Source organism: Poecilia reticulata, linkage group LG22, assembly GCF_000633615.1.
Source record: "Poecilia reticulata strain Guanapo linkage group LG22, Guppy_female_1.0+MT, whole genome shotgun sequence".
Classification (NCBI taxonomy): Eukaryota; Metazoa; Chordata; class Actinopteri; order Cyprinodontiformes; family Poeciliidae; genus Poecilia; species Poecilia reticulata.
Window position 1 is genome coordinate 9,759,907 of NC_024352.1, and position 11,453 is coordinate 9,771,359.

The following is an 11,453-nucleotide window of genomic DNA, read 5'->3' on the forward strand; positions in this document are numbered from 1 at the left end:
AGATTAGTTTTTAGTTTTTTAGTTATTGTAATGTCACTTTGACATATTTTCTCCAATTATTAGTAACCGTCTTGACTGTAGTATGGTGGAGTTTATGTATTTATACAACTGTGGATTTTTGTGCTCTTCTCCTGACTGATACCTTCCCTTTTAGCCTCTCAACTTGTATAGCTTAAGGATGCAAATGTCAAGAACATGAGTCCTAAGCCAGATGAACTCGATTTCTGCTTCATCACATTTATAATTGTTGGCAGATGAGAACCAAAACTAAGACCAAACCCCAAAAATAAATGAAAAGTATTCATTTAACGACATGTGGGAATGATCTAAGCACGCTATGCCAGGTTTATTTATATTTTTTACTACTTACAGATTTGTCCTTTTTCAGTTGAATGTCATAGGACAGATGACAGATTATTTAGTCACAAAGTCACAGAAGTTCAACATGTTAGCAGGCCTGTTGTCCTGTTGCTTGCACTAAAAGGTCCCGTCTGTGTGTTGTGTTTTTTGTTTTAAAAAAACAGATCCAGTGCCTCACATTTAGTTCTGGCATTTAGTTCCTGCTGGTCGTGCTTCAAAACTATTCACATTGTTCATTTAACGCCTCATTTGCTGAGACCAGAGCTAAATCATGGCTCAGACTTGCCTTGACTTTGGGTCTCCAGCAGTTTTGTTATCTCATTGTTCTCGTTTTCTCTGCTCCTCCTTAGAAACCAGCCATCAACGGTCTGCCACCCACTCCTAAAGTACTGGTGAGTCAATCGTCTTCATTGTCCCTCACCGTCTCCGCTCAGCCGTTCCGGCCTGGTTTTTGCGGACGCTGTTATTAAACTCTCGTTGGGATTGCTGCTGCGCATTCTGCGGATATTTGGGGTCCAAAGAGCTTTCTGCCTTGTGGTTCGGCTCCACTCCGGCTCGTTAATTCCTCGCTGACATTTTGGCACTGCGCTGCTGCAGATGCCGCCTGTTTTGAGCCGGACGCTTTTCTGTTGCAGATGGGAGCCTGTTTCTCCAAAGTGTTCGATGGCTGCCCGTTGAAAATCAACTGTGCCACATCGTGGATTCACCCAGACACCAAAGGTAAATACGACGCAGCCCATTCTGCTGATTTCAGGAGTTTTATGCTTTGGCTAAACTTTATTGTTCTTGTTTTAGATCAGTACCTCATCTTTGGAACAGAGGACGGCATCTACACGCTAAATCTTAACGAGCTGCATGAAGCAACAATGGAGCAGGTAGAATCCAACTCTGAGACGCCTTTCATTCAGATTTTAGTAAATTAGTTTCCTGCTAACTTCTCCGTTTTGACACTGTATTGTTAGTAGCAATTATTCATTCTTTACCCAAACAAACGTCTGCTAAGTTGTTGTCTTTTTTTGCTTTGCATTATTTGATGGCTCTGTTTAGCAGGATGTAAAACTGTGCTGATGTGATTTCCATGAATTGGAAAGTAGCAGCAGAGTGTGCGATTAGGATCTAAATGTTTCCAGATGACTCTGTTCAAAACAAGTATCTGGAAGAAGGAGATGGAAACCCGATCTGGAGACGATCCACTGAGACGAGATGTTTTTCTGTTCCAGCTCAGGGGTTTAACTTGACCATGTAATCACATGTAAACACGTTTATTTCTTTATTTCCTTAAAAAAATGATATCCAAGTTCAAATATGTTGCTGTAAAGAATTTGCTTTAATTCTGGCCTACTATAAAACTTGTAAAAGTATTCACACCCTATTTTGTCACGACCACAAACGACAGTTTTTAGGAGATGCATTTTTTTTTTTTTTTTTTTTTTTAATTTTTTTTTTCTGAATGAAAATCTGAGTCCAGATCAACTCGTGTTTTGTCACCAGGTTTCGTATCCATGCTGTAAGCAAATATTCTGCCACCATTTTTACACTGTGAGCATTTTGTTTTTACCTTAGTGTTGTTTTTATTTATTTATTTATTTTTTTGCCAGAATGTTCCATTTTGGTCTCTAATCAGCAGAATATCTTCTTCCATATGTATGTGTGGTGTTTTTCCTCCAGGCCTTATTTTTTATTATTTTATGCTCTGATGCTTTTAAAACCAATCAGTTTCTCAGGTTGAATGTAAACGTAGATATTTGTAAACGGTGCCGCTACCTGACCAGATCCTTTTACCTGATTTAAATGAAGGTCTTATTATTATTATTTTGTGGCTAAATACAGATGCAGTCATTAATCACAATGTCTATTAATTAATAAAACTGTGACTCTCTGCCTCTGTCAAAGTTTGGCTGCTTCCCTACATTCCCTAATGTTTTTTAAAGGTTTTAAGTTTTACTCTTTACATTGTGGGTGATGGATTAAACATTGTGTATCATGAATTTCTTCCTCCTCTCCTTTAAAGCTAAACTGCACTTTTCACACTCGTTTTTGTCTTTCTTTTTTTTTTTTTTTTGGCTAGCTCTTCCCGAGGAAGTGTACATGGCTGTATGTTATCAACAACAACCTGATGTCTTTGTCCGGTAAGCAAAGAACCTGTCTCTCCTACTTCCCTGCCCTCTGTTAAAACCATCTGCGTCTTTGTCCCGCGTTATCTGGCTGCACCTGAAGGCACCACAGTCACTCCGTTTGCGCAGCCTTAAGATATCTGTTCCTGCCGTTTGCCGTCAGGGTCACTGTTGCAGCTGCTGTAGCACAGTAACACAGAGGTGACTCACATCCTGCCACCCTGTTGTTTTTGTGAAGAGTAAATGTGTTTAAGCGCTTTTTGTTATTTGTTTACAATCTCACCCTATCGGTGCAACCAAGTCTAGCTTGTTTTTTTGTGGGGGTTTTTAGGATAGGTGCGCCATGTTTGATGAGAAACCTTAAATGAGCTTTCATCTGAAACCAAACTGTCTTTCCTAAGAGCCGATCCTTTGCTCGGTTTAACAACCGAGGATGAGATTACACAGTGTTGGGTCTACTTGCGGTTTTACCTTTAGCAGTTTGCGCCTGGGTATACTTAACCTCTGTTCTCTTCTCCTCTTCCCTTGGACTCTGTCCATCCTCCTATCGCCTGGCTTGATTTGATATTCTACTAACTGGCTTCATCAGAAGGTAATCATGCTTCACATCATCATCATCAACATCATCAACACTGCTGTTTTGCCCTCTGTTCACGTCTAACCTTCTTTATGTGTAAAGACAGCTTGTTAGGATGATGAGTAATTCATGTTTGAAGTAAAAGTTTTACTTCTTTACATGTTTGGCATTTGCTTTTGCCTTGAAGATAACAGGTAGATGTTTTTTTTGTGTGTGTGTGTGCTGTAGGAAGATCGTTCCAGCTGTACTCTCACAATCTGATTGGGCTGTTTGAGCAGCTGAAGAAGCCCGGCCTCGCAGCTCAGTTTCAGACGCACCGCTTCCCAGACAAGATTCTGCCCAGGTGAGATGGAACTGGAAATGTCAAACATTGCCACTTCCCTCATCTTCTTATTGTTTTCTGTCACCTAACCTCCTGAAACTTTTGCTCACCTCAATGTTGCACGGTTTTTCTTCTCAGGCGCTTCGCCCTGACGACCAAGATCCCTGACACAAAAGGTTGTCATAAATGCTGCATTGGTGAGTGACTGTTTCTTACCAGCTCATTACAACCATTGGTTTCTTACCAATGGTTGTAATCTTTCTATAGATTACAACCATTTCCAAACAACTCTACATTTCTGACATTTTAAAGTATTTTGTTTATGGAAGGTCCTATGAAAACGTCTCCATAATACCGTCTTTCTTTCAACGTTACAGTGAGAAACCCGTATACAGGCCACAAGTACTTGTGTGGAGCTCTTCAGTCTGGCATCGTCCTTCTGCAGTGGTACGAGCCCATGCAGAGGTTTATGCTCATCAAGGTCAGTTATTGTCTTAATGTATATTTCACTTTCATTTACACTTAAAAATAACAATAATTTTCTATTATTTCTATCATGTGAGCAGTTGTAAATATTTATCATAGGACTTTATATTGAGGCTCAACTTGACCGATTCTTCATCCGCTTAATGTCGGAAGGATTTCTAAGAACCTGAAATCGCCAAACTAACCCTGAGTCCGACTCTGTGTGTGTGTGTGTGTGTGTGTGTGTTTGTTTTTCTCCGACGTAGCACTTTGAGTTCCCCGTTCCCAGTCCGCTCAAGGTGTTTGAGATGCTGGTGGTCCCAGAACAAGAGTATCCGCTGGTGTGTGTCGCCATCAGCCAGGGCACAGAGCAGGGCCAGGTGGTCCACTTCGAGACCATCAACCTGAACTCTTGTTCCTCCTGGTTCACAGAGGCGACGAGTAAGTCAGATGTTTGGTTTGTCCTCATCGTTTTGCATCTAGATTTTTAGTGTGACAGTGTGTTGGGCTCAACACGCACAATTTCTCTCACGCTACAGTTGTGTAAATCAGTGTTTGTTAAAATTTTACTGTGTTCTGCTGGGATACGATTTCCACTCATTTTAGATATTAAAATGTTTAGTATACTGTAAATAGTGTTAAATTTTTATTTATTTCATTATTCTCTACTTTGGATTTGGCAATAAATGAATTTTTTGGAAAATCTGGATTTTTAAATATATCTATATATTTACTAGGTTATAGCTGCAGGCTGCAGTGTCACCAGAATAAAGTTGTAATTTTATGACAACTCCAAAAAGAAAAATATCAAAAAATTAAAATGAGGAACGTTGAACATCTTGTGAAGTTACACTTTGATATAAGTTTTACAATCATTTCTGATTTCTTTATGATTCTAAAAGCTTTCGTTCCCTCATTAAAATGACATTTTTCTCTTAATTTTAAAATATTCTGGTAAAATTGCATCTGTATTCTGCTAATATTATCCCTATAGTCTCGTAATTAAACAAAAATTCTCATAGCCTGACCATAACACTCATCATACATCCCACAAAAGAGGCTATCGAAAAAAAAAACATCTTTTGAAAATATTTTCTGTCATTTKTKWTTTTTTTTTTTTTTTTTTTTTTTTTTTTTTTWWKWGATGYRARACWKTKTKYTKTTWKKAAAATCAGACCTGGCATGAAAATATCACCCAGCTCTATGTCTGTTACATAATTTATTTTGTTGGTTTTATTTTCTAACTATATTTGAAATCAACTAATAAACCAAACACACTAAAACTGGACATTTATTTAGTCTCCCGTTTTGCCTTTTCAGCTGATCAGCAAGTGGATGCGATCCATGTCACACAGCTGGAGAGAGACACTGTGCTGGTGTGCTTAGACCGTGAGTAGCCTTACATTTTATAGCTACTCCCTTTACCATCCCCCCCCCCCAAAGATTGGATTCATATGTACAAATGTAACAGCAGGTTTCTAAAATCCTTTTCCTAGGAAATGTAAAGATCGTCAATCTTCAGGGCAAACTGAAGTCCAACAAGAAACTGGCTTCTGAGCTCAGCTTTGACTTCTGTATCGGCGCTGTCGGTAAGATTTCAGTCTACCTTCACATCAGTGGGAACCATTTAAACGTGGCGGCCATATTGAATGTTGAGTTTGCTGAGAAATGCGTGGCTGCTGTTTTTCTTGTCTAGGACTTTTAAAATTTTAGTTGAAACCCTTTTTGGGTGGTTTTGTTGGCTTTTGTCTTGTCTCCTGTGTCTCTTTGGCTTCTTCGAGTTATGTCTGTTTGTGAGGTAACTCGTGCTTGTTTATTGCAGTGTGTCTTCATGACAGCGTGCTAGCCTTCTGGAAGCATGGCATGCAGGGAAAGAGCTTCAAGTCCAATGAGGTAAGACACAATAAAACCACTAAGGCTGGGTGAAACCATTAAGAAACGGTAAAAAGCAGATTTGGCATGGTTGCTTTAGTATTCACTAGTTTATCTTCTTCTTATTTTCCCCACTCCATTTAATAATTATATTAGGAACTATTAATCATTTTTCTTACCAAACCCAGTTTCTATCTTTCTTTTCTTAAAAAGATGTTGCAGATGACAAATGAAAATATTTTCAAAGCCTGACTTTTATTTCTGTGAGTTGACCTGAATCCAAAGTCCAAAAAAACTGTTTCAAGATGGTAGGATGAAAACCTTAGGAGGGCAGAAAAATCAATTTACCGCCTGGCTCTATTAGGAACCTAAAACTAGCATTAGTCAACATTTTATTTCTGAATTCTGTCCTGATCTCTGGAAAAACAAACAAACATCTCTTCGGGTCTTGTTCGTTTCTGCGATCAAACTTGCCGTCGTCGATCCCTGGTCGCTTGCTCTCAGGTGGAGCCGGACAAAGTGTCTTTGTGTCCAGCCGAAGTAATGAATTTGCTCTCCTTTTCACGGAGGGCTTCGTGGTGAACCCGATCACGAGTCAAGCAAAACCGCACAATAAAAGTTCAAGAGATCACAGGGAGGTGAAGCGTCGTTTTTATGAAAGCGGATCCGGCGGCAGGGGCCACCCGCAGGAACGCCGCCTGCGTCGGAGCTGGCCCTGGAGCAGTCAGCTGAAACTAAAAGGTCTTCTCTAAGTGTGCGCCCGGCCCAACTCTACGGTTCTCCCATAGCAAGTATTTTAAAAACGTCAGCAGCCATGTAAAATTCATGTTTTCTCATAAACACAACCTGTCGCACAACGGGGAGCGGCACTAAATAATTCAGCCTTTGTCTCGTTATGATTCTTCTCATAAGACATTAAAGTAGGGTAGTGGGGGGGGTCAGGTCTGGCGATCCATGCTGGTCTCGGGTGGATGCTCCTCTGAACACCCAAACCTTGTAGTTGTTTGAGACTTAAACAGATCAGGTCTCCGCGGGCCAAGGGTTTACACCTCGCAGGTGTCGCCCATCCACCATCTCACATTTGTCAACAAGTATTCATGACATGTCAGCAACTGAGACTTTTGAAAGGCTTCTTACGTTTTTTACTCTGCACTTTGCATTTGGTGGCAGCTGTTTTTGGTAAACAAATGGTTAAAATAAAGACATAAGCTCTCCTTAAACATGTGGCGTCTGATCCACTTGTTGAGTACAGACTCGGCTTCAACATACCATGACAGGAGGAAACTTTTTTTTCTGTCATGAAGCGAACACTCCAGGTTGGTTTGGTGTGAAGTAGGGAATGAAAATGTGGAAAAATTCTCAATAACCAAACAAAACTAACACTTATTTTATGCTAAATAACTCATCTCTATTTATATTTTGTGATGACTTTAAAGGGGCATTACACATTTTTTATGTCTCGGCAGATTGAGAAAATATATTTTTCTCATCCTATTAGACATTTTCTAATACCGGGTGTCCACGCATCCTTAAGTCTTAAATCCATTAATCTAAAATTAAGACCTTACATTATTTTAAAAAATGGAAGTTGATCTTAAATATGTTAATCACAGATCTTACATTTTGTCGAGGCAGAACTATTTAATCTCTTTTCTGTCAAACATTTGAGCCTCAGACGACTGTTAGCTAGCTGCTCATTTAGCCTTACCTTGCTAACTTTTTAGCGTCTGTCATGGGTAAAAGTGCAAATTTATCGGCATTGTCAGGAAGACGTTCGTCTTCATCAGTGCATGCGTTATGTGGGGAAAAAGATTGGCAATACTACTCTATAAAATATGACGTTTTCTTTTGTGGTACAGGTCTTAAATTTCATTTGTGATGGTCTTAAATGGCCTTAAAAAGACTATTTAGAAGAAACTTATAAATTTTGCAGATTCTATTGATTTTAATTCAGTCAGCATTTTGGTGAGACGTGTTTTTATTTACACATTAAGTACACTTTATCTCATCTATGCAAAAGCTTTGCCTCTCTGGAGTTAAAGGTTATTTTTTAATATACTTACACCACTTCTGTTACTATTTCAGTGTGTCAGACTGTCAATTAAAGATCCCGTCTTGTTTAATTTCCAGGTGACTCAGGAGATTTCCGATCCGAGCAGAGTCTTCCGCCTCCTGGGATCCGACAGGTTAGCACAATTATTTACGGCTGACCCTGCTGTGCATGAACGTAGTTTAACATCCAAATAAACAAAACCGATTAGGACAAATCTACCTGACATGGTCAAGATACATCTTTAGCAAATTATTTAAACATAATTTTCCCTTTTTTCACCTTCTTCACTGTTTGGTAGACTTTACCAAAGTCTCATTGGTAAAGTTTCATTGTTTCAATGTTTCCATCAACTCAGCATCTCCAGACTCCAACTTTCCCTTGTGTCTCTTTGGTTTCCACTACCTAGAAAAAGTTCCCGTTTATCTTCTGTGATTTGTGATTTAGCCTCTCTCTTCATATTTATTGCCTTTCTCTACAACGATTTGGCTTTTTTTCCCCCTATTTTCCTGACGTTCGAGTTTTTTCTGAGATGATTTACACACGTCTGCACCAGGCCTGTTGCCTCGATAGTTCCTCGGTTTTACATGGCCTACGATCACAAAACCAAAACAAAAAAAAACTTTACTCTTAGCAGGGAAGATGGCAGAGTAAAGACAAAACCAGTGATGCTGACAAAACAGAGTAGCTTGGCGATTGTATTTAAATGCAGTCAAGGTTTGACGGTCTGTTGACCTTTTTGTCTTGGTATCAAAATATCTTTTTATCTGCTCCAGCCGAAGCTTCAGGAACAGTGACCTTAATCCTCAGATGTTATCAGGCAGTAGCTGTTCCCAGCTTAATAAGTAAACGAGTTGAATAATCAACTGCTGACCTCATCAGTCTGCAAATCATTGCTTCATATTCGACAGTCGGGGTCGAGGGAGAAAATGGGTTTTCAGTATTACTGTGCAACAAAGTCACTTGTGAAAGACGTTCTGAACCTTAGAAGTTCAGCAAGATGATTTAGTTTCCACCCCAACGCACTGGGTGAAGGTGGATCTCTAAGGAGTGGCGTGGGGTTGCGGCTGGCGCCTAACGAAGCCCGTGGCACCAGAGTAAGTCTTCCGTCCGCTGCCCAACCCCCCCATGTTTTATTCACCGACGCATGGGCACTGCCAGCCTGGTTTCTGTGTCTCCACGGCTCTGTAATTTCATCTAATGGAACGGACAGTATAGGCTGCGGCTGAGCTGCTCTCCTGTCACCACGAGACAGATTGTATCTGACGGTGCAGTGACCCCCATCCTGATCTGACATCATACTGTTGCTTAACATGCATGACTGTTGTCTGTACACTGACAGAGTGATACACTCGCCACGTCCTACATGTCTGGTGTCAAGCTGGCAGAGCACTTCGATTATCAGAATGCTTTTTTTTTTTTTTTGGAAGAAAGCCGTCAGATTTGTCCGTCTATAATTTTTGCACCTTGTTTGTAGGTTTGTTTATTTTGTAAAGTTAAGAGAATTTTGATATTTGGTGATTTGAGACGTTTTGGACAGGTTAGTTTCTAGTGTTTGCCTTCGTTGATTCGCCAGCTGCTCGTCTCAGGAGGGTGGAAACGCAACATTTGTGTCCTTCCTGTTGCAGAGTGGAAGCTTGAGGGACGAAAGAAACATTCAAAGGAAAGAGGAAACGAGATGAAACTATCTAGTCACTAAATTGTTTTAAGTCAAATTATATTACAACTACTACAGGTTAGCAAACATTAGGATCAATCAAGGCAGTTCATATTAGCAGAGATGGATTGATCATAATTTTCATATTGATTTCTTTAACATGCAGGTGTAGTTTTTTGTCAACTCTATTTTTTTTTTCTTCTTTTGCTCTTTGTTTTGTTTTTCATTTGAATTGCCTTGTTTCTGAAAATGTGCTATATAAATAAAATCACCTAACCTTCAAAACTAACATAAGAACACCATTTAAAATATATTTTTGTCTTGTATCATGTTCTCTGTATTAAAGAGGGACATTATGTATTGATGAACATTTACATGAAAATATGTGAGATTATAACCAAGTGGCTAACTTCCATGCTAGTCCCACTAATATGTTGATGTATTTGATGGTTAATAATAATGAAATAAAAGCAGTCTCAAACTACTGCACAAAAAACTCTTCAAAAAGGAAAGAAATTGTTTGCAATTTGTAACATATAAGGTTTTAATATTTTTCAATTTAAGTTGAATAGCGTTAGCATAACGGCACTCAAAATAGTCGTACACTGCTAAGCTACGCTATGCTAAACAGGCTAATCATAGGAGTAGAAAAATTAGCCTGCAACAGTTTTAGCATCCTGAACAGATCAGAGTGTTTTGTTTGCTTAAATAAATAGTTTTTGTTCCACTGATTGTTGTAGCTGCACTTAGATGAAATGTTCATAGTTGGTTTTAACACTTTCTTCTCCTTTTCTCTCTGCTTGTGTCCATCAGGGTGGTGGTTCTGGAGAGCCGGCCGACCGACAACCCGTCGGCTCTGAGCAACCTTTACATTTTAGCAGGTCACGAGAACAGTTACTGATACCCCCACCCCCCGACCGGACAACGGGTCAATCTTAGAAAAGCGAATAACGTTCCACAGTTTTTGGGAGATTTGGACCTTTTCAAAGGGAAACGGATAACAACCGGGGAGCTTTTGTTGACGATAAACCGCTGGCAAGAGGAGCCTCTTCAGTGTGGATTCATGCGTAGCCTTAACACCAGCAGGGGACGTTCACCGTAGCACACGTCTCAACGCAAACATCGTGGGAAAACCGCTCCGAGCTGGAAAGACGCAAACCGAACTTTGTTACAGTACCCGACAGTTTCCTCACTTCTCTAGCACTGTGAACAAGCTGTCTGGAGGTATTACTGACAGAAGTGCCATTTCAAAATTCACACACGTTGCGATTGTATTAGAAACAGTGGGAGATGAAATCGTTTTTATTTTGTCTTTTTAACTTGTCACACATAATCATAGCTAGTGACAGACACCAGGAGGCTCAGGAGGAGATTTTACAGTCGGAGCTAACGGATCACCTTTATAGAAACCCTGGAGCCTTGTGGGTTATTTAAGCAATATTTATTAACCTCATCTTCACTCATTGGGAATGTCGGGTTTCTGGACTGTCGGGAGTTTTACGCCACATCAGGATTAACTACCTAGTGATCAGTTCCTGATTAGCTGTGGGTTATTTTTTATCTGATGTGTAATGTAGTTGCATCTCCTGCTCTGCTGCATTTTTAGAACTTGGATAAAATGTAATTTTTTTTTCTTCACTCTTCTTTTATAGACCTTTTACTTCTCTTTACTTGCACCATTTAAGCACTTTTGTACATTTTTTTTATTTAAAACAAAATGACAAACTGAGGGACAGTGCTTGGTTTTATTAACATCTGCATTCCCTTTGCAAAATGTTTAATATGTACTTTTTGTAATAAAAAAAGCTTTTAACATGGTAAAGCGACTTGTGGGTTTTCTTATGGTGACGGGAGATCGGAGGAGTGGAAACGCTGGAGATTCCTCTGGGAAGAGGGAAAACAAGTGAGTATTTTGTTTACATCATTTCCCCTTTTCTAGGTCATCTCTTCTCTGACTAATTGGTCCCAGTGTGACGGAGCTGCGTTTTCCTGTCCGTCACCAGATGGATGTCACTCCTCACCTTAGAAGTAAACAT

At 39.7% G+C, this 11,453-nt stretch overlaps 1 protein-coding gene across 6 annotated transcripts in view; it reads left to right on the forward strand.

Moving 5' to 3' along the window:
• map4k5 (mitogen-activated protein kinase kinase kinase kinase 5) overlaps positions 1-11,239 on the forward strand; it is a 37,707-nt gene extending 26,468 nt beyond the window's left edge. For 4 of the 6 annotated variants that reach the window (XM_008398990.2, XM_008398992.2, XM_008398993.2 and 1 more), the window contains 14 exons: positions 711-752; positions 996-1,080; positions 1,156-1,235; positions 2,429-2,489; positions 3,064-3,066; positions 3,280-3,394; positions 3,512-3,570; positions 3,751-3,854; positions 4,105-4,279; positions 5,159-5,227; positions 5,335-5,427; positions 5,661-5,731; positions 7,841-7,896; positions 10,231-11,239. In XM_008398990.2, the coding sequence (XP_008397212.1) occupies positions 711-752; positions 996-1,080; positions 1,156-1,235; positions 2,429-2,489; positions 3,064-3,066; positions 3,280-3,394; positions 3,512-3,570; positions 3,751-3,854; positions 4,105-4,279; positions 5,159-5,227; positions 5,335-5,427; positions 5,661-5,731; positions 7,841-7,896; positions 10,231-10,318 (1,101 nt within the window). In that variant the 3' untranslated portion in view covers positions 10,319-11,239. The remainder of the gene's footprint in view (positions 1-710; positions 753-995; positions 1,081-1,155; positions 1,236-2,428; positions 2,490-3,063; positions 3,067-3,279; positions 3,395-3,511; positions 3,571-3,750; positions 3,855-4,104; positions 4,280-5,158; positions 5,228-5,334; positions 5,428-5,660; positions 5,732-7,840; positions 7,897-10,230) is intronic. The other 2 variants (XM_008398991.2, XM_008398997.2) reach the window with 1 other exon arrangement.
• Positions 11,240-11,453: the final 214 nt, after the last annotated feature.